A 24,170-nucleotide genomic window follows, 5' to 3' on the forward strand; every position below is an offset into this window, starting at 1 on the left:
AGTGTGAGTACCACTGAAAATCAGCTTGCGTGCCGCCTTCGGCACGCGTGCCACCTTCGGCACGCATGCCACAGGTTGCCTACCCCTGATTTAGATGTTGTTCATGTTTGAGTGCAATATAATGTATTTGATTTTATTTGTAACCTTGATTTTACTTAAATACTTGATTTTATTGTTATAAATTGTCTTTATATGTCTGAAAATGTGTAATATAAATGAAATAAAAATACATGTTTATTTTAGTGATGAAAGGCCATATTCTGCTGCCATTAACATTGATGATAAAAATTCCCATTGATACTATATGCGTTGAATCCTGATCCCATTAAAATTTCTATAACACAAATTTTAGAACATTAGAAAATTAACAATGGATAACTTAAATCAGCTGTTTCCTTAGAAATCTGACATTTACTTGCCACAGGTGATGAACAGAATAGGACTTTCATTTCTAAAGGCTCAGTCCTACAAGGTGGACAGTTCCTTTGTCTTCCATTGAAATCCAAGGGGGGGAACAAAGTGCCAGAGTTGAAAATGCTATGTACACTGTACTTTCATTGTATATTCTTTTTTTTCCAGACTTTCATAGTACTGAATAAAGGAAAGACAATTTTCCGATTCAGTGCCACATCTGCCTTGTACATTTTAACTCCTGTCAACCCCGTTAGAAAAATTGCTATTAAGATTTTGGTACATTCATATCCTTTTCAAGTGGTTAATTTTAAATGTGACTGTTTTAAAAAGTATCATTACTGAAATAACATTTTTCATGTAAATATACAAATAAATGCCCTTGTGTCTGTACATACATTCACTGAACATACTCCAATCACTCTTAAAAAGCATCAGTGTCACAACTGCAGCTCATCCCAAACCACAGAATTAATCACTGAATCACCCACTACTGTCAGATTTTAAATATTTGGTTTTAGATACAAATTTAGGCCTTTCTCCTTCAATGAGCTCTATGTGGGAAGACTCCTGCATCCATGCAGAGCCCCAGTGACTTCATTAATAAGAAATAACTGAGTCTGATCCTGTTACTCATGCAAATACTCCCATTAAATCTGAAGACACTAATTCACTTTAGAGGAATACTTACATAAGTAAAGAGCTATTTGTATGGGCACATTGGTATTGTTTTTTTCATTAGGTGAGAAGGTGCTGCATAAGTGATCAGAATCAGAGAAAAGGAAGATATTTTCAATTATTAGACCACTTCATCAGATGCATGGAGTGGAAAATAGAGGTGACCTCACACTTGGTAAGGCAACTCACATCTTTTCATGTATTTATACCTGCTCCTGTATTTTCCACTCCATGCATCTGATGAAGTGGGTTCTAGCCCACAAAAGCTTATGCCCAAATAAATTTGTTAGTCTCTGAGGTGCCACAAGGACTCCTTGTTGTTTTTGCTGATACAGACTAACACGGCTACCACTCTGAAACCTGTCAATTATTAGAGTAACAACTTAGGCTCTACACATCCTCCTGCATCATGATCTGCTAGCTTTGACCCCTGGGCCTGTGCAGAGTCCCATTGGCTCCACACACACATAAGGCTCAACATTAATGTAACTTAATGCAGAACTGCAGCTTTAAACAATAAACTAAAGGCCAGGTTCATGTTTGCAGCTACAGTATGTTTATAGTACCTGACATCAGTCATTGGTCATTTACACTGTAAGAAAATAGTCAGCATCAGAAAATGGAAAGATAAAATACAAATAAAGCATGCACACTTACAACCCAATTTTACAAATGTCTCAGATCACTCAGAGCCTTGTAATATTAGGGGAGTGTAAAATAACCATAGTCCATAGAGTATTATAAATTCTTTTTTATGACTGCAAATTCACTTTAATCCAGTTAAGAAAGTGCAAGCCACTGAAATATTATATTAAGCAGTATATTTATGCAATTAAAATTCATGCTCCAATCCTGCAATGAGCTTCCATGCAGCCCTATTGATATCTCTGACTTCAACTGAACAACAGTGCAAATGTTGAAGAAAACCACAACTAATATACATGCAAGTAGCTAGTTTCATGTGAGTCCTAACTCATGTGAGTAGACCTCATCAGTAATCCTTATTTTGTTATTTTGTTGTTTTATTGTTTTAAAAATTTTATTTGCATGATGTTAAAAAAAATAGTTTGAACAGAGTTTGAGCACAGAAGTTTCTGGTTATCAAGGAATAACATACAGATTATCGAGGGTGCAAAGTTTGGTTTAAGATCAGGTGGCATAAGGAATACATAATCTGCAATATCCCCGATTGGGGGTAAAAGATTGATGGGTCAAAGTACAGGCATTGAGATATGAGGGTATGAAGTTCATATATTACATTAGCATCTGAAGTCTAAATCAGGATTAGTCCATATTGTTTTAGGTGCTATACAAACATATGGGAAGATAAAGATAACATCCTGTCCCAGTCTGTATTGTGTTCAGATCAAGAGAAAAACTATACTTATTTCATATTTTTTTCATACCTAAGGATGTTGTGGATTTCATTTAAATCCACAGCCTAATAGAGTTGAAAGATAAATACATTGTTTCACAATACAGAACCACTGTGCTGGATGGTGTGTTAATTAAGATAGATGAAATTACATGCAAACTTTTAAAGTTTTATTTAGTATAAGTTATATTACGTATATATATATTTATTTTACTAATCCAGGTATTAAAATACTGTTGTGTCTTTTGGATGATATAATACACGAATGGCTTACATTCCTTGACTTCTGTCTACATTGTTCAGCATGCTTATTATGTGCACTATTTTGACCAACTGTGTATTTATGACCATGAGTAACCCTCCGGAATGGACAAAGAATGTAGAGTAAGTTAAACATACTTATTGGAACAACAATTTTCGTTTGATGTAGATCCATTCAAGAAGCACTAATAGAAGGTTTACTTGAAAACTTGCTTTTCTACACTCATAAGAGATTAGATTCCATGAGATCATCAATATCTTTCTGGCCTTTTCTCTTAAATTATTTAAGTGGTTTAAAAATAGTACCTTGTTCTTCAACCTTCTGTCTGATAAACAGCTGAAGCTTTCCTGTGAGATATTACAGACTAAATCTTGTCCTTAGTGGCACTGATTTACAAGAAGGAAAAGAAGCCTAGATAGCCGCAAACATGCATGCAAACACTCGTGTGCTTAATTTGAGAGGCCAGTCGTTGTGTCTCCAGAGTGCATCTTAGTGCATGTGGACATTCATCCTGGCTTGAGAGTATATGGCTGTCAGGCAAAAAATGTATGGGTTGACTCTCACCCTCATGAAGTCACAAACTGCCATCAAATAGGCAAACTCCCTCTCTCCCCCAAAACAACAACAAGCGGAAAACCAGAAACCAGACACAAAACAATAAGCAATGGGCTCCTGATTTCAAAGAGCAGCGAAGCAATTCATTGTTCTGACCTGACATTTGGAATGCTGCCCTGTGTTAGCAGGACTCCTAGTGAAGTGAAGACACAAGGAAGCATGTCTGCTTCTCTTTGCTGCACAGGCTCATGGTTGTGTAGACAGAATTTAGTCCAATTGTGCTAACAAAAATACAGCTATGAATTATTCTTTTAAACTATATTATTAGACTCTAAATAATGTTTTAACCACTTTCAGTTCCTTCCTCACTCCCCATTTATCTCTATATTGACTCATGTTGGCTGGCCTCACCACGCTGTGGAATCCCCATTTGGGGATTTCCAGGGACAGATGTAGTAGGGGATCTCTAGAAGGACATATCCATCAGGGGCCATGGTCTTTGTGGCTGATTGGAGCCTGACAACAGAGCAGAAGGGCCTCCACACAATACATGATCTTGTGGATCCTTCAAGAGCTCGGCATATCTCAGGAGATCCATGAACTAAATCACATCCTTTTTATGGTAACATGGTCTCAGACTGTTCTTGAACAATACAAGATCTAGGCATTCTTTATTATGATAAAATTCTACTTATTTATGAAATGTATATATACTATAGTGATTAATATAGTAAGTTACAAGACCAGTTTTTCAGAAGAGGGCTCTGATTTTGACACTGCAAACAATTCTGTGCACTTTTTATAGTACATAGACATTTACCTACATGATTTGTGAATGCAAACAGGTAACCAGCCATGTAAGTGCTAGAAAATGTACCTATATATATTTGTGCCTGTAATTATTTGCAGGTGTAAATATGTGGGCACAAACTGAAGGCTGAATCAAGCCTGTAGAAAGTCTAATTTCATTTACTTTACAATTATTGCCTTCATATAATTTTGTAGACACATGAAATTTATAGGTTTCTCCATTCAATTCAAAAGAATTTTCTTGTTTTTTTCATTATAGAAAATATAAACCTATTGTAAAAATGATACTGTATATAGCAACAGACATACCAAGACCATGTGTCTGTAATTCTTGCTTCAATACTTTTCCTCAGGTACACATTCACTGGAATTTATACCTTTGAATCGCTTATAAAAATTCTTGCAAGGGGCTTCTGTTTAGAAGGTTTTACTTTCCTTCGTGACCCATGGAATTGGCTTGACTTCAGTGTCATTTTGATGGCGTAAGTGGTTTAACCATTTTTTAAGCTTATGAGGGCATGAAATTAGTGGCAGCAAATAGCATATTATCAGGCATGCTCTGATTTAAATGTATAGAATTCGTCCAGCTAGTAATGTTTAGTTATTGTATGTATCACTCATTTTAGCATTCATAGTTTGACGTAAAATAATGCAGGAGCCAGCATGGCATGTCAGTCACTAAGGGACACTAATTTCATGTCCTGCATTCTTTCTGCTCACCAGAATGAAAGCCATCCCTTTGACTTCATGCCACCGTACTACTATCACTAAACTGATTTAGCTTTATTAGCTTTTCAAATATAAAATTAGTGAGTTTCACTTCAATGAAATTTAAATGTACTTGATGACAATACGCATGTAATAAAGCGAGATGAACTACAGAGAAAGGTAAATTGCTGACTTAATTTATTTGCTAAAATCACCAAAGAGGTCTTGACGAAAGACCCAAGTAAGTAGCAAAAACGCTGCCTAAATTCTGAATAACTGTGATTTAATCCTACAGGTATGTAACAGAATTTGTAAACCTAGGCAATGTTTCAGCTCTTCGAACTTTCAGAGTATTGAGAGCTTTGAAAACTATTTCTGTAATCCCAGGTAAGAAGTAATTGGTGTAAGGTGTTAGGCCCCTTGTATCTCCAACTGTTATCTGTGTGCTGTCATTGTGTTTGTGTGTGAACTCCCCTATTACAGATATGTGACAGAGTTTGTGGACCTGGGCAATGTCTCAGCGTTGAGAACGTTCAGAGTTCTCCGAGCATTGAAAACAATATCAGTTATTCCAGGTGAGAGCTAGGTTAAACACTGAGGCTGACTTTAGTTCCATTGAAGTTGAATTCACTTCTTTTTAGTATAAGCCTCTTTACTCACCACTCATATTATATAAAAAGTCAGGAATCATCAGACAGCAATATGATTCTTTGCCTTTTTAACATTAGCTTTTTTCTTTGCAAAATCAGCCTTTGAGTTTAACAAATTCTTGCATGAAACAGCTACAAAATATATAGCCGGTGGATTGTTAGGACACTTTTTTTTTCTTTTGCATTTTATTATGACAAGTTTTCTCTTTCACATTGTCAAAGGTTTAGTGCTGTGGCTTTCTTATTGATTTGAATGTTACCATTTATTGCAATCACTGAAAAAAGAAATCAGTTTTAAAAACTGATCGCCAAACAGAGAAAAAGGGAGTTTGATTTGTCAAAAAATTAGCATGGGCACTGCATGTGAGAATTACAGTAATTACCTTTGGAAATTTGAATTCTCTCAACTCTAGTTTTACATATTGCTGTGGATTCCTATTTAATAATGGTTTGGAATGGAGGCAATGGTAGAACATTAAAAATAAATAAATAAAATTAAATTAAAAAATAGGAAGATTTTTCTTTACATGTTGTTCATGTATTCGGGTAACCCATGACTGATAAACTTCCCTGTTTGCGAATAAAATAATGCATTAAGTGTATTTGGAACATACGTACATTGTATATACATAAACAAGAATTTTTTGCTGTTCATTCATCTTCACAAGCTATGAGGCTGTTCATGAAGCTTTACTTTTTTACAAATAAGAAAATTATTATTTTGGGCTTCTGCATGAAATTTTAAATGTACAGGCAGCACATGTGATACTTTTTAATACATCTTTGAATTCCTTTGCGTTTGCAGGCTTGAAGACTATTGTAGGAGCCCTAATTCAGTCTGTGAAGAAGCTCTCAGATGTAATGATCCTGACTGTGTTTTGTCTGAGTGTATTTGCACTAATAGGACTACAGCTGTTCATGGGCAACTTGAGGCATAAATGCTTGCAGTGGCCTCCAGACAATTCCACTTTTGAAGTAAACATTACTTCCTACTTGAATAGCACAATGGACGTAAATGGTACCTTTGTTAATACAACTGTGAGCACGTTTAACTGGAAGGAGTACATTGAGGATGAAAGTAAGAACTACTATTAAACTGTGACTAAAAGATCAACAAAACAGACGCAAATACAGAAAGGGATATATTTTCTTGTATACTGATATGGTATGACATACAGTGGTCAAAAGTAATTCAGATATGATAAATAGAAAAGTTCCTACATAAACTGGGGAGCACTCAGCATCTGAACAGTTTTGACTTGATTATACATTATATTTATTTGTACTTTGACTTAATATTTTTTTCATTTATTCAGATACTTTTAAAAATTATTTCTCAACAGCTCATTTTTACGTTTTGGAGGGACAACGAGATGCCCTACTTTGTGGTAATAGCTCTGATGCAGGGTAAGACACTTTCAAAAATATTCTGTTGTGTTTTGTTGAAACAGGATGCAGTAACTGGAGATGAAACCCAAAATAAAATCAGGTGTCTGTTTAACTTAACTAGAACATTTACGATTCTGTATTTTGTAACATTGGAAAAGTTTTTGTAGTAATTTGACATTGGACTTAAGTTACCACAAGAACTGACTCAACTGCTCTGGTCAAGGTAGTCTAATTTCTGGTCATATGAAATACTCACTATCAACGTTTGTTCCTGCCGGCTTGAAAAGTGATGTTATATTCATGATAAAAATATCCACTTTGGTATAGTCCCTTTAGAGACAAGTAACATTGAATGAAAGAACAGGAGTACTTGTGGCACCTTAGAGACTAACAAATTTATTAGAGCATAAGCTTTCGTGAACTACAGCCCACTTCTTACAGTCCATGAAAGCTTATGCTCTAATAAATTTGTTAGTCTCTAAGGTGCCACAAGTACTCCTGTTCTTTTTACGGATACAGACTAACACGGCTGCTACTCTGAAACCTGTCATTGAATGAACGGTGTGAGCTGAGAAGAATAAAGTCAAGAAAGAGAAAATACAAAATATGATTAAGATAAAATACAAAATTATTAATATAATTAAGGCACAGTGGTGACTGCATAGTTCAAGGATGTACCTTACTTCCATTTCAACCCTGATTCTGTCTGCTGCTTAACTTTCCCCAAAATTCTTTTTGCTGCAATGGTTTTGTGTGTGAACTTCTACCAAAAAACAAGTTCTGTACAAAGTTTGTGCTTCATCATCTAGGGGTTTGCTGCATCGTGATCCTGCTTGACTGCACAAGGAGATAAGGGGGAGAACTTATCTCCTATGCAGTCACCTAGAACCTTTTTGGATTATGGAGCAAGGCACTGATGGGACAGCAGAGGTTGTTTGCCTGTTATTCACCATTCACAAAGAAGCTCCTGCATGCACTAGCCAGCAGATTGGGCTGAACACAGGGGTGTAATAGTTACATCATAAAAAAGGTGCAGTAAATTATTCCACCCTCTGTGTCTCACAGTTTCTTCCTGGTGCATTTGCCTCGCGGAGAACAGCTATATGGCACTCCACTCTCCAACTGAATCTTAAGAGTCAAACTAGGTTGGTCCAGATTGGTCTAGAAGTTGTAATTTATTTTCCTGAGCATGAGCTAGAACAGCTTAATACTTTTTTGGAAGTCTGGCTGGTTAATTCAACACTTGTTTTATACAAGTATTTGAACCTTTGAAAACTCCACAAGGTGTCAGCAATTTACAGGCTTCTAAATAGGTCTTGCAGAGTGGCCAACTTTGCCAATCAAATGGGCAGAGTTGAAGGAATTTACTTGCCAGTTAAGCTCCAGAAACTGAATGTGTAGAGTGAAACAATTTATAGAAAACATTTGTTTCTTAATCTTAGCTGTGGACTTCCTGACTTAAAGCCACATTTGTCTAATGTTCTAAATTACTGGATATTTACAAGTAGAGCTGAGTGAAAATTTTCAAACAAGTAATTTATTCACTAGAAATTGCCATTTTGGTTAAGCTGAAACTTTTTGTGAATTTGCCAAATATTTTTGGCCACTAATAACAACAGTAACAAAACAAATAAATAATAGAGCCCTATGCCTGGAAGCTGAGGTTATGACCTCCATTATAACTTTTACCCAGTGGTTAGTGCACTTGCCTGGGATGCAAAAAGGAACTTGAATTTGCATCCCCCATATTGCATCCTTATTCTCTTTTCCTGACACACTATCATTCATAGTGGCAATTCACAGTCATTCATAATTAGGCCTTGGAAAGACCATGAGAATGACGGTATAGCCTGATGGTTAGAGCATTTATATATGATGTGGGAGATCCAAGTTCAAGCTGCTGCTCCAATGAATTCTTCATAGGGTTACCAACCCTCCAGGATTGTCCTGGAGTCTCCAGGAATTAAAGATTTAATCTTTAATTAAAGGTAATGTCATGTGATGAAACCTCCAGGAATTCATCTAAACAAAGTTGACAACCCTAATTCTTTATACAAAGTGGAACAGCTCCAATAAGAGAGACTTAGAGTGCCCTGCCTCAGACTAACCTATAGAACAGTGGCTAAGGCAGTCTCCCTCTGATGTGGGAGACTGAAGTTCAAATTACTTTTCCATAACAGGCAGGTCGGGGAACTCAGCCAGGGTCTCTCACAACCCACATGAGTGCCACTGGCCTAAATGTCTGTGTCCAACCCCAAGTTTCATTCAACCAGAAACAGATTTTTTTCAATTTACAGTTTTTAGAGTTGGTTTGACCCAAACCAGTTTTTTTTCCCAGATCTACCAGTGAACCAAAAAATCAGTTATTCACCCAGCTTTATTTACAACCTCCATTTTAGCAAATATTTTTTGTCTGTGAATTACTAGTTTGGATTGCAGATTATTGTTGAAAAATGTGGCCAGTGAAATTCTGAACGGAATAGTTTAACGGGTTTTCATTACGGAAAACAAGCAAGTGCTATTTAGCAACAAAATACAAACTAAAGGGGCATTTTTCATTTATGTTTATCTTAGCTAGGTTTTGGGGAGCTTTCTGGAGTTGTCTTAAAACACAAAATTTTAATTGACAAGAGTTTCCTAAAGAACAACTGTCCAAAAATAATAGATGATATGGCAAATGAAAACAATGCATTTTGTTCTGAAACTTAACACAGAGTCAGAGTGGACTGAAAGTAACTATAACACCTCATATTCTGTCTTCACACAGTCAATGTCCAGAAGGATATATATGTGTGAAAGCTGGTAGAAACCCCAATTATGGCTACACGAGCTTTGACACATTCAGCTGGGCATTCTTGTCACTCTTTCGGCTGATGACTCAGGACTTCTGGGAAAATCTTTACCAGTTGGTAAGAACCTTGTGTGAATCAAGTGCTAAGTATTATTTGATATGGTAAAATTGTATGAATGGACATATTCAGTTGTGACTAGGGCTGTCGATTTAGTGCAGTTAACTCACGCGATTAAAAAAAATTAATCGTGATTAATTTTTTAAATTGCGATTAATTGCACTGTTAAACAATAGAATACTAATGGCAATGTATTCAATATTTTTGGATGCTTTTCTACATTTTCAAATATATTGATTTCTATTACAACCCAGAATATAAAGTGTACAGTGCTTGCTTTATATTATTATTTTGATTAAAAATATATGCACTGTAAAAATTATAAACAAAAGAAATAGTATTTTTCAATTCACCTCCTACAAGTACTGAAGTACAATCTCTTTATTGTGAAAGTATAACTTACAAATGCAGATTTTTTTTCTTACATAACTTCACTCAAAAACAAAACAATGTAAAACTTTAGCGCCTACAAGTCCACTCAGTCCTACTTCTTGTTCAGCCAATCGCTAAGACAAACAAATTTGTTTGCATTTACGGGAGATACTGCTGCCTGCTTTTTATTTACAAGGTCACCTGAAAGTGAGAACAGGCATTCACATGGCACTTTTGTAGCCGGTGTTGCAAGGTATTTGCGTGCTAGATATGCTAAATATTTATATGCCCCTTCATGCTTTGGCCACCATTCCAGAGGACATGCTTCCATGTTGATGACGCTCGTTAAAAAAATAATGCATTAATTAAATTTGTGACTGAACTCCCTGGGGGAGAATTGTATGTCTCCTGTTCTGTTTTACCTGCACTCTGCCATATATTTCATGTTATAGCAGTCTTGGATGATGATCCAGCACATGTTCATTTTAAGAACACTTTCACAGCAGATTTGACAAAACGCAAAGAGGGTACCAATGTGAGATTTCTAAAGATAACTAGAGCACTCGACCCAAGGTGTAAGTATCTGAAGTGCCATCCAAAATCTGAGAGGGATGAGGTGAGAAGCATGCTTTCAGAAGTCTTAAAAGAGCAACACTCCGATGTGGAAACTACAGACTCCGAAAAACCAAAAAAGAAACTCAACCTTCTGCTGGTGGCATCTGACTCAGATGATGAAAATGAACATGCGTCGGTACGCTCTGCTTTGGATAGTTATCGAGCAGAACCTGTTATCAGCATGGACACATGTCCCCTGGAATGGTGGTTGACGCATGAAGGGACATATGAATCTTTAGCACATCTGGCACGTAAATATCTTGTGATGCTGGCTACAACGGTGCCATGCGAACGCCTGTTCTCACTTTCAGCTGACATTGTAAACAAGAAGTGGGCATTATCTCCTGTAAATTGTAACCAAACTTTGTTTGTCTGGGTGATTGGTTGAATAGGACTGAATGGACTTGTGGGCTCTAAAGTTTTACATTGTTTTATTTTTTAATGCAGTTATTTTTTTGTATAAAATTCTACATTTGTAAGTTCAATGTTTATGATAAAAAGATTGCACTACACTACTAAGAGGTGAATGAAGAAATATTATTTCTTTGTTTTTTTACAGTGCAAATATTTGTAATAAAAATAAATATAAAGTGAGCACTGTGCACTTTGTATTCTGTGTTGTTATTGAAATTAAAAAAATATTAAATAAATGGTATTCCATTATTGTGTAGCAGCACGATTAATTGCGCAAATAATTGTGATTAATTTTTTTAATTGCTTGACAGCCCTAGTTGTGACAAAACTCTTTAAACTATTACTTATCAGAGCATGAATTACATCACTAACATACTATCAGACTAGCAGTGACACTACACATTTATATGGAATTGTTTTCCCCCAGACTCTACGAGCTGCTGGCAAAACATACATGATATTTTTTGTTCTGGTGATTTTTTTGGGCTCTTTCTATCTGGTGAATTTGATCCTGGCTGTGGTCGCCATGGCCTATGAAGAACAGAATCAAGCAACACTGGAAGAAGCAGAGCAGAAAGAGGCAGAATTTCAGCAGATGCTTGAACAGCTAAAAAAACAACAAGAAGATGCTCAGGTATTTTTTGTGAAGAAAATGTACTTTGTCTGTTTCTGCACATCCTTATTCTTATGCCTAAAATTATAAATTACTCCCAGAAATTAGTACATGTAATAATATTTAATATACTTAACAGTGAACTGAAAAACAAGAATCCTTGTTTATCACCTAAAGTGAATCAACAATTTATAATCTCACTGTGGTAAGTCGATGGCTGACACTCTCCCATCGACTCTGCTTACGCCTCTCACCCTGGTGGAGTACCGGAGTCGATGGGAGAGTGCTCGACAGTCGATTTATCGCGTCTAGACTAGACGCGATAAATTGACCATCGCTGGATTGATCACTGCCCATCGATCCAGCGGGTAATGTAGACAAGCCTTAAGTTCACCATAGGATTCTACAGGTAAAAGATTTGGGATTACAATGTTACAGAAATAATGGAGAATTACAATGCATGATATCGATGACATCCTGGGGTTACAGATCTCATAATAGTTGTGAAAATGTTGGGTGGCATTAAAAGAAGTTGCTTCTGGTTTACAGTCTGTGAGAGAATGTTCAGAGCTGCTGTATTTAATAATCCCTCTCAAACATTGACTGAAGGAAAGGTATTAGTATTAGGATATTCTCATAAACCTTGTTCCAGCAAAGTATTTAAGCACATACCTACTTGTAACCACACTGAAGTCTATTAGGGCCTTAGAAAAGGATATAAATCCTTTAAGTAACAAAGGCTTGATGGATGGAATTACTTCTTGGATAATCTCTTATAACAATCTTGTTTACTGGGAAAAGCAGACATTGTAAATAATTTTACAAGAAAATGTAATTTTTAATATACACCTGTTGTATGAGGGTTTATTATCCAAAGACAAATGGTCTGAGAAGGTGTTATCTGTGAGAACCCAACATCTAATTTCTGGGCTTGCATTTCCACTGCCTTGCAAATCAGAAGTACAAAATGGGTATAAAATGCAAGCAAATCAGAATCCTCTAGTAATTTACACTCGTATTATTTTACACATACTTTGACCAGGTATAAATGACTCCATAAGGTGCAAGGCAATGGATAATCAGGCCCCTCTATCTTTAACTTGAAAAGAAAGATTTCTTCACTATCTGAATTAGCATATATATATATTTTAGCCGTTAAACACTGTCACTTCAAATCATTCAGAAAGGAGCAGAATTGTGGAGAATAAAAATATATATTAGCAATGGTACATCCTTTTTTCACATTTGGTATTGATATTTATTGTCATTGATATGGAATTGTTCAAAAATTTAGCCGTTGTGTTTATTAACATTTAATATAGACTTTACTTTCTCTAGTACTTTTCATACATTATATTAAAAAATGCAGCTACAAAGTTAAAAACAAAGCTCTATAGGCAAGTGGGGGGGGATAAGATAAGATTTCAGGCAATATCTGAAAGCTGACGGAGATTAATTAAATTGAAGGATATCTGGAGGCTATTCTAGACGGCTGCCACTGTACTTGTGCATTTGCATGAAGCAACAGAGACTGATGCTAGATGAGCAAGCACTGGGGGGAACAGAGAGAAACAAAAGCTGGATAAAGTCTATGCAAAATTATTGTTTAAATGAATGGGGAGTCAGTGGAGTAATCTGACAATAGGGGTGATGTTGCCATGTTTCTTTGTGTGTATGAGAAAGTGGGAAGGATTCACCCATTACAGGGCAGGTCACTGGATCCAGTTGAGTTGTGATCAAGGCAAGGCTGGAGGTGGAAAAGGGTAGAAAGTCACATTTTCACTCCTTCAGTGATTAATTCATCCCCAAACAAAACTTAAAGCAGCCCTCAGCTTGTTCAAAGTTGCAAAAACTGGAATGGTTTGGTCAGCACCACCTAGGTATCACCAAAGCTCAAGGGATTCTGGCCGCATCCCCCCTTGTCTCTGACCCCTCTTTATTCTGAGGTTGAGGAAGAGGATAAGAGCAAGTGGCATAGAACCTTATATCATCTTTACACCACCTAGGAATTTCGCTGTGTCAGGAGAATCCCCATCTGTCTTGTTAGTGAACCATTTTACTTCCTGAAGAGCAAAAAAGCAGCCAGATGGGGAATCAAGAATCTGGCCCCACATTCTTATTGTAGGCAATTGAGTGGGATAATCTTAAACCTTTGGGACAACATTTTGGCTGTTACGTTCTTCTCAATAAACTATCTGCTTGAGATTCTTTTTAACATTACATAGTCTGCAAACCTTAATGAAGATCTAAATTAGTTAATTTTAACCTATTCTAATGGATCAGGTTGTATATTGTGAGTTTCCTAACCCCATATAGAAAGAACAACAATTAATCCTCACTATGAATAGCCAAAAAGAACCAGCTGAGTACTTTTAGAGCAGGATGTAGAACTTTTGTCCCAAACACACAGGAAGAAAGACAAGATGCAACATCTTGCAATATGGTTTATTTAGGCCACAACTTTATTAATGTATTCATTGGGAACTATTCAGCAACAACTCATATAGCATGGATCATCACTCCTTTCCACCTGTTTGAGGGATGTCATCAGCCCCCTCCAGCCCCACGGCATCTGATTCAAGCCTGTGGCTAGGACTCCAATGCCCTTTTCTTGTGTGAAGGTAAATGGGCTGGGAAAGTAGATTTTCTCCTTGCTACACCGCATTAGGTGTACATTAGGAGCCACAACCCCATTCCCCAGCTTCTCTGGGGATGCCTTCCCTTAAGTCTGCTTCTAATTCCAGTTTATCAGGGAACCAGCTCCTCTATCAAACGAGTACTTACACTGAACACATGTCACAAGGAAAAGCCAGCAAACAGCTTGGCTGCCTCCCCCCACCTGAAGCCAGGTTCTCAGATAGCTTAACAATTCCCTCTCTAACATCAGTCAAAAATATAGCCACTCCCCTGTCAGAGAGGTACACCACATCTACCCTGAATAACTCTGGTACCAAATATGATGTTATTTTGGTGGGCAATTACTGATCCCCCTGTTCACACACAAAATTAGCCATTTCTGGAGTCACACATCTTCTGACCTTGTCAACCTGTGGAGGCCTGGCAGCTTCCCCAACATATCCTCCACCACAGCATTTCAGAACAGTTTACAGTCACCCGGGAAAAGGGCGTGGATCTGCCCTAAATGTCTCTTTGCCCTGATGGTTAAGTCAATCAATCCCCCTACCTATTCTAATGGATCAAGTCACATGGTATGAGTTACATATCTCCATACAGGAAGAACAACCAGTAGTTCTCACTGTGAACAGGCAGGGGGACCAGCTGAGTTGTTCTGGAGTAGGATGTATTGCCTTTCTCATGAGAGATGGAGAAGCACATAGATCTGAAGTGCATGCAGGATGCAATGCTCATGATTTCTTGTACTACGTTGATTTTAAGCTAATGTACTCTACCTTTGTCTTTGGGGAGCTATGCTGTTATGGTACTACTTAAATTAGTTCTTTTGTTGTCTTATGCTCTATATAATAGGGAACTAAATATTTCTCTGAACAAAATTGTCTTGAATTTATTTTTTTGAGACTGTTTGCCTGATTGAAATGTTGCTCACAAATTGCAACTGATTATACTGATAATAATAAAAATCAGTACAAGTATATAAAATTGTTAGCTATCTACATTCTAAAAATAGCACACCTTGTAAACCAACAGGCAACGGCAGCAGTAGTAGCAGCGTCTGTTGCGTCAAGAGATTTGAGTGGAGTAGGGGGACTAGGGGAGCTCTTGGAAAGTTCCTCAGAAGCATCGAAGTTGAGCTCAAAGAGTGCTAAAGAAAGGAGAAACAGAAGGAAGAAAAGAAGACAGAAGGAACTGTCTGAAGCAGAAGACAAGGGAGATGTTGAAAAGTTCCCCAAATCTGAATCAGAGGACAGTATCAGAAGGAAAAGTTTCCGATTCTCGATGGAAGCGAGTCGACTGACATATGAAAAGAGGTTCACTTCCCCCCACCAGGTACAGTGCTCTTACTAAATAATTTATGTTCTTCTACTACCATGATCTGTTTATCATGGAAATTCCAGCAATGTTACAGGTAGAAGACTATGACTATATGAAGAGAGAAGAAAAGGAAAATGCGGGGAAAAGAGCTTCTGTTAAATTTAGTTTTTGTAATCATTATAGTCAGCAGTGTTTCAAACAGTTAGCTGGATGTTTCTGTTAAATCATCTAACATGGGCTTACTTACCCAAAACTTTGCTAAAACACTTCGAAAAATGTATTTCCATAAAATATCGTGCATACACAGACCACTTGATGATGTGGAGTGTTAAAAAGTTTTTGATTGGAACTCATTAGGAAAACTTACATAAGTCACTCATTGGTTGTCCACTCCTAAATCAGCTCAAGCCCCAAACAATAAAACCTTTGTAGGAGACAACATCCCATGTATTCTCTGTATTCTAGGAATACCAGACCACCTTTAACTTTTGTTGTTTGTGTTACTGAACCCATTTTTAAATGTCAGGGGGTAGCCATGTTAGTCTGTATCCACAAAAACAACACGGAGTCTGGTGGCATCTTAAAGACTAACAGATTTATTTGGGCATAAATTTTCGTGGATTTAAAAAAACCTCACTTCTTCAGATGCATTTTTAAATGGTGGCAAATGAGAAAAATATTTCTGAGTTTTCAAAATAATGAGAATGGGACAGGGGAACATTTAAGCTTATACCAATAAGTAATTTAGACATACTGTTCATTTTAAATTAATTCATTCTATATGAGAGCATCATTATATTCCACCACAATAAGGGCTTGTCTTCATGGCAAGTTAGCGGATGGCAAGCCAGGATGTGAATCTATAGTCCGCTACCTTGACATCCACTAACTCACCCTGTGGATCCTGCTACAGCACACTAAAAATTCAATAGTGTGCTCTGATGTTTGAAACAGTAAGATGACAAAGCGCACTACAAACTTAGTGCGCTGTAGCAGGGTCCACACAGTGAACTACTGTGTGTTAAACTAGTGTGCTGTAGATTTACCCCTTGGCTTGTGCACACTAACCTCCCTATGTAGACAAGTCCTAAGTCAAGGTATCCCTTCTATCACACTGGGATAACTTTGCTTATATAACTCAATTCAAATTCCCAGATACTGTGTGCATTTAGGTGCCCATTTAACGTCTAGAGATAAAAATTCTTGGGTAGCTATAATTTGATTTGATATAATAATAGTACTTTGATCTTATGTATTTTGGGTCTGATCCAAAGCCCATTACAGTTGATGAGTGTCTCACCATTCATTGCAATGGGCTTTGGATCAGGCCCATAAAATGCCTTTCATCTAAGGAGCTTAAAAGGCTTTATAGTCATGAATTAAGCTTGACAGTATCCGTCTGAGTTTGATACGTATTATCATCCCTGTTTCAGAGGTGGGGATACTAAATGACTTGCTTAGGTCACACAGAAGGGTCAGTGACAGAGCCAGTAGAACCATGAACTTCTGAATCCTAGTCCTGAGCTCTATCTACTAAATCACACGCCCTCCCATAGTTAACCCCATGCCCTGCAACTCTCTTGTATGCTTACAGGACAGAGATCGTATGGGAAATACTTGATGTGGATTTATTTTCTAACAGTAAAGTATCATTGGCATGGACTAGTCCATCATATTTTATTCACCTCTCTGAAAGCCTTCTTGCCTTTTACCACCAAGTCCCCCATCAGCAAGAGCTAAGAAACTATTATAGAACCTTAGCAAGCTTAAAAATCTCAAGGCTCTTTAAATACTTTCCATAACACTGAACTAAATGATAATTCATCATGTAAAATGAAAAATGAAAACCCATCAGATAGAAACAAACATGGTACATTTTAGGTTTCAGATTAAATAAGGGAAAGGTACAGTAAAAAATGGGAAATGGCTTTTCTTAACTGGCCACGACTTACACAAGCAGGGATAAAGTAGCCAGAAGAACAACCACCTAAAGTAAAACTTTTCACCACTGAACTTATCAAGGGAGCTAGTGATCTAAAGAGTATCAAATCACCAATTTAACTAGCTAACTTGGTCACTTTTTGTGAAGCAATATCAGTACTTCGGGGCAAATCTTGCCCCTCTACATATCCAGGAAATGGCCAAAATGCAATGGAAATGCCATCTGTCTGTTGTGCAATGAAGGGAGATGGGAAGAGTCTGTGTTGGAAATATTCTGTGCCTCGTGCCACACAGAGAATTCCCTAGTGATTGTACATTATAGTGTGAGTAGCGATGGTTAACATGATGAACAGGCTGAAAGAGCAGAGAAAACATGGCGAATAGGTCTGTGCAGGGCTGCCCAGAGAATTCAGAGGGCCTGGGGCAAAGCAATTTATGGGGCCCCTTCCATAAAAAAAAGTTGCAATACTATAGAATACTATATTCTTGTGGGGGCCCCTGTTGGGCCCTGGGCCTGGGGTAAATTGCACCACTTGCCCCCCCCTCTGGGCAGCCCTGGGTCTGTGTGCTGCTCTGATCCACTGGTTCAAGACTCCATGTGTGTGCATATGAGTGAGGAGCAGCAGTCTTCATCCACAGATCTCCTCTCACACCCTATTCACTATGGATCTGCTCCAGCTCCCCTGGGGAGGTCTCCATTCATTTCAATGGGAGCTGGATTAGCTCCTGTATCCCATGTGTCCCCCTGCATGCACAGCAACTGCTACAGATTTGGAGTGAGGGGTCTATTTCTTCTGAATGTATCTTTTGAGCATGTGTGTCTGAGAAGCACACAGCTCTTTCAAACTGACTGTGCACTTTTCCCTCTGGAGTTACTCCCTTAGGGCTCAACCTAGGGCTCAAAATCAACGTGAGCCCAGCATATGGAAGGATTGCAGAGTTAGGCCTTAGAAATTATTACAAAAATTGGTTATCTCAGGTTTTGAGTTGTATAACTTAAATTAAAGATGAATGCACTGCAGTCTTTGTTATACTGTTTATCAAACAAATTGCAGTGCCACCAAGTAAATAACTGTAACAATTCATTTTGGTAGATATGTAACTATACAGAGTACTAAGGTATAACTGCAGAATATAAATGATGTATAATTGAGTTATGAAAAATACAAAATTAAATATAATTAATTGCCAAGAAAGATCAAAATTAGTCCAAGAGAGCACCTCTATCTAATTGCTATAACTTCCTAAAAAGGGACACACACACACAATAGTCACAAAAGTTTGGTATACCTTAAAAACATACAGAAATGAAAACCTTTTTTAGTGGATGCAATGCAGGAAAGAAGTTATATATACAATTACACACACAAACTATGTTATAAGAGCATTTGCAATGTCAAGCTCTCAAAAGTTACTAAATGCCAGAAATACACCAACTTTAATTCAGCTTCTTTGTGGGTACGCATTATGATACAATTACATGACCACATACTGTTTTTTCCACAGGGCCCCTGCTTCATTCAGTGCACAGGATGGATCTTCTTTGGGCATGATTCAGGGTTATGTAGTGAAGGAGACTGTTGTCTGTAGGATATGTGCTTCATATGTTACAGGAGGTGAACGGTAGGTAGTGAATGAGGCAGGATCTCCTGGTGTAGGCAGCTGAATGCTGCCCTGGGGAATTGGATTCTATCCCTGCCTTTGCCACAGAGTTGCTATGTGATAAAGGATACATTATGTTACTTAAAGCAAACTTTTCATGGGTTGTCACTAACTGTGCTAATTTCTGGGTGTCTGACTGGAGACCTTCAGTCTCATTTGCAGAAGTGCTGAGCACTCACAGCTGCAAATGAAGTCAATGGGAGATATGTGTTGAACATATAAAGCACTATATATAATAAGTACTCTGAAAATCAGGTCCTAGAGGTCTCAAATTGGACACCAAAATTAGTGGACAATTTTGACCTCAATCTCTCTGTGTTTCAATTCCCCATCTGTAAAATGGGAATAATTTCAATCCCTCACCACACAGGAGTTTTGTGAAATAAATTCATAACCATTTGTATAGTACTTGGACATATTACAGTGAGGAATGCCACAGAAAAGTCCAGGAGGAAATTAATAATTCCGTCTTCACAGTAGGGTTTGAATAGTGTGCAGGAAATAAGCATGGAGCCACACTCTGAACAAGGAAAAAACAAAATAGCTGCTCACTTAAGTGAGCACCATCCATTCTATTCACTCAATGATGATAAAAATAGAATATGATTGTGTAAGTCACAATTGTATCTTAATGCACACACTCAAGGGGGCTGAATGAAGGTTATACAGACAACCTTAATTCTGGCATTTCCTACCTTTTGAGTGCTTGACTTCGCAACCTTAATATTGTTCTTCTAATGTAGTTTATGTGTCATTTACTTGGTTTTTAAAAAAGCAAACAGAAAAAACAGAAATTCCATCATTTGGCACCATATTGATACCCCATGGGTCATTCAGCAGGCGCTTCTCAGATCAGTCTTAGTCTCACCCTTATAGACTACCTATTCCAGTTCCAATCTCCTTGCCCAGATAGTTGCAGTCTCTCCACCTGGCTCCTCAGACAATCTCAGTCATCTCCCCCACCCCTGGGCTCCCAGTTCCCCTGCCTTCAACATTCCCTCCCCAGCACTGAATTCCAATCATCTTACCTAGCCAGTCCCAGTGTCCTGCCCACCCCAACTTCCATTTGCATTTACCCTCTTCTCACCTTCCCCATCCCACCTCCAGCAACCTCTGTTCCTAGTTGCCACCCCAGGCTCCTTGTCCCAATCAATTTCTCCCAAGTTCTCTGCAGGTCTGGCTCTTCTCTCCATCACATTGGAATCTGTCAGCTTCCTCCTCCTGAACACAGCAGGGGAAGCATTGAGAGCACAGGACAGAGAGCTTCCCTGCTCTCAATTCAAGTGTCAGTTCAAGTGGACCCAGCATAGCCCACAGCTTCAAGAGCTTCAATTGCAGGGAAAGTCCTGCTCAGCTCCAGGCTGGAGCCTGCTCCAGGTAGACAGACTCTTCAGGGAAATTAGCTGCTAAAACCTAAGAAGTCTCTACTGAGATGTGTGATCTGTGATTTTTCAAGGGCTTATAATGTTACCAAATTTGGGCAGATTTGAGGAGGGACACACGACACTAGAGCTTTTCAAAGGAAAGGACACCAGAATTTTTTAACATGGGCAAAATAACATATTTTCTTAGCCTCATTCTTGGAAATGGCTCTGCAACTTTAAGCAGAATTTTCCAAAAACATTTAGACTGAGGCAGATAGCTGGCATGGAAGTTTTCAGCCCAAATGGTTAAAGTCTGGCAAAGTTATAAGTCTGGGTCTTATAACTGGAAGTGTTGGGTAGCCTTAATAAAAGGCAGTGCTACCAGTCCCACATATAATATATATATATTTCCAACAGTATTTTGTGCTCAGGTTCTTAGTACAGATGTAGGTATAAATATTTTTTAAAAGTAGCCTTTGCTTTTCATATTCTTTCTTGCACTCACAATGAAATCTGAATGTAAATGCTATTATTTTATGCACGTAAATACTCATTTTTTCCTGAAAAAATAGTGGCTGAATTGAGACTTAATATACCAAGACATGAAGACTGGTAAAAAGGGAAGCTTGAAGAAAGCTTATTGCAGGGTTTGTTTTCTCCAAGACTGTTACTAGTTTTATTTATTCATGAATGCTGCTAATGAAATATGCAGAAAAGAAAACAAAGGTTCTATGAAGCAGTTTCTTGTACTGTAATTAAATAGAAGAATTACCCACAAAGTTTGATTTGCTTTTTCTCAGTGCTGATCTCTGTATACTTGCTTTGAGTCAAATCCTGCCTGGGACACTCATGCAAGCTCCTTCCAAGTCCCACATTCCCATTTAAGGGCAGAATTAGAACTCACGGCCCTAAAATTTTATTAAAAGTAATTTCAACTATATGCAAAACCCACCTTTAGAACCGTAATGCATAAGTGGCAGCCTTCTGGGAACTCTGTGCAGTCTACGAGGGCTCTGCAGCCATTCCCTCACAGCACAGTGAGGGTGGGCATGTGCCAATACAGTTTCCAGCATGTCTTCTCCAAACTTTTCACTGGGTGGTAGTTTGAGAGTGCTGCTTATGCGGCCCCCACAACACGGGGCCTGCTGGTGAAGACTACAGACTGGTGTACAGCCCAGGCTTATCCAGAGTGACTTTAGCACTGATCATTAGAACACTCATCCCTCAGGAAAGTAGAGTGAGATGCGATGAGTAATCAGGGCCAGCTCCAGCATTTCTGCCGCCCCAAGCAAAAAAAAAAAAAAAAGCCGTGATCACGATCGGTGGCGGCATTTGGGGAAAAAAAAAAAAAAAGCGGCGATCGGTGGCGGCAGTTCAGCAGCAGGTCCTTCACTCCTAGAGGGAGTGAGGGACCTGCCGCCCCCGAATGGCCGCAGGTGCCGCCCCCGAATGGCCGCAGGTGCCGCCCCTCTCCCTTGGCCACCCCAAGCAACTGCTTGTTAACCCCTCATCCCTGCAATCTTGTGGGAGACAGAAAAAAAGTAGAGCACATAAACAGTCAGGGTGTAGGTGGGAAGCATGCCTCTCTCCAGAACCCAGAAAATGGTGGACACCACCTCAGTCCCTTTTCTTCTTGCCAATGCTCCTAAGTGCTAAACTTTCCTGTTTCCCTCTCCGCACAACCAAAAACTTTGATACCAGTGGCTGGACTTCATTCTCCTCCCTCTTTCTGACTACAGCCTCCATAACACTTCAAAAACAATCACTCGCCCCCCCCCCCCCCCCCCGTAGATAATGTGGCCCTGTGAGCACATTGTTGGTGCTTAAAAACAAATAAATATTCTCTCTCTAGAGCGTGGTAACTACTTATCACGAGAAAACAAGATATTGTATTTTAAAGTGTTTCATTTACTAATGCTGTTCTTTGTGGGGGGCGGGGTTTTCTACAGTCTTTGCTGAGTATTCGTGGCTCCCTGTTTTCCCCAAGGCGCAACAGCAGAACGAGCATTTTCAGCTTCAGAGGTCGAGCAAAAGATATAGGATCAGAAAATGACTTCGCTGATGATGAGCACAGCACTCTTGAAGACAACGAGAGCAGAAGAGAGTCTTTCTTTGCTCCAAACAGACATGGTGAAAGACGCAACAGTAACATTAGTGAAGCCAGTACGTCATCCAGGATGGTACCAGCGCTTCCACCAAATGGGAAGATGCACAGCACTGTAGATTGCAATGGGGTGGTTTCTTTGGTTGGAGGACCTTCAGCTCTCACTTCGCCTACTGGACAACTTCTCCCAGAGGTGATCATAGACAAACCACTGATCATAGTAACTTCACTGTCATATAATCAAGTTTGAAATAGTTCAGGCAGGTGTTTCTACAGCTGCAAATTCATCTATATCTTGTAATTCTTTTAACACAGTAAAGGGGCAGGGGAATTTCAGATACATATTGCAGAACTGAACTGAAATATTCTGCTGTTCCTACATGCACTGTCTTCAATGGGAGATCTGCACGGAGAGAAAAATATCTTAATTGAATGTTTTCATCTGGATCTAAGTGTTGCCCCCCAAAAAACAGATTGAAATAGATAAACTTTCTTCAGTCCACAACTAAGTAAAAGTACAGTACTTGCAAACACATAGAACTAACAAGATAAGGGGTAATACCAAGAACTTCAATGGGAGGAAGACCAGCTACATAATATTAATGAGAAAATGTGTTTATTATACACCCATCCAATTGCATTAATTTCAGCTGATGTTGTAAAATTCTGGAATCCCAAATGAGATATTTAAAATATTTACAAAAAGCGATGGTATATACAGTATAATATTATACAAAATGTATTGTCAATGACACTGGCTAGCTTTTAATAGCACTGAATTTAATCACAAACATCTTTACAATGCAGCATTTAAATTTCACTACCACCATATATTTCTTGTTTTGTTTCTATGTTTATTTCCTATCCTGACATAGGTCTTTGGACCAGAAATTCAAAAAATTAACAAAGGAAACTGTCAGTTGGTACATGTTTGCTTGTGCATATTTGATAGATCTTTTCATCTAAAAGAGATTCAGCCTGTTTATGTCGAGTCTCCTTTTCAGGAATGATAATTGTCATCACTTGTACAGAGCTTTTTATCTTTATGCTAAACCAACATTAACCAATTAATCACTGCAACCCCCTTGTGAAGTAAGCAAGAGTTATTATCCCCATTTTACAGGTGGTAGAACTAAGGCAGAGAAAGTAAGGGCTTGTCTACACAGTACATTAGTTCGCACCAATTGGGAATGGGAGGTAAATACTCATATGCACCAGCGTTTTGTGCACTAACTGGCCCATGTGGACCCTGCTGATGCACATTAAAAGCTCCCTACTGCACGTTAATGTCATCCTATTTCAAGCAGTACTACATTAACACACACTAGGGGACTTTTAGTAACCGCCAGGAGGGTCAACACTGGCTAGTTAGTGCATAACATGCTGC

At 38.3% G+C, this 24,170-nt stretch overlaps 1 protein-coding gene across 1 annotated transcript in view; it reads left to right on the top strand.

Annotated features, from left to right (window-relative positions):
* LOC128845590 (sodium channel protein type 2 subunit alpha-like) overlaps positions 1-24,170 on the top strand; it is a 117,960-nt gene that overhangs the window by 25,824 nt on the left and 67,966 nt on the right. Inside the window, exons 3-12 of the mRNA XM_054044412.1 lie at positions 580-698; positions 2,759-2,848; positions 4,445-4,573; positions 5,283-5,374; positions 6,255-6,527; positions 6,793-6,856; positions 9,606-9,747; positions 11,576-11,782; positions 15,428-15,727; positions 22,629-22,976. Of these exons, the coding sequence (XP_053900387.1) occupies positions 580-698; positions 2,759-2,848; positions 4,445-4,573; positions 5,283-5,374; positions 6,255-6,527; positions 6,793-6,856; positions 9,606-9,747; positions 11,576-11,782; positions 15,428-15,727; positions 22,629-22,976 (1,764 nt within the window). The remainder of the gene's footprint in view (positions 1-579; positions 699-2,758; positions 2,849-4,444; positions 4,574-5,282; positions 5,375-6,254; positions 6,528-6,792; positions 6,857-9,605; positions 9,748-11,575; positions 11,783-15,427; positions 15,728-22,628; positions 22,977-24,170) is intronic.

This window comes from Malaclemys terrapin, chromosome 11, assembly GCF_027887155.1.
Source record: "Malaclemys terrapin pileata isolate rMalTer1 chromosome 11, rMalTer1.hap1, whole genome shotgun sequence".
NCBI classification, from domain to species: domain Eukaryota; kingdom Metazoa; phylum Chordata; order Testudines; family Emydidae; genus Malaclemys; species Malaclemys terrapin.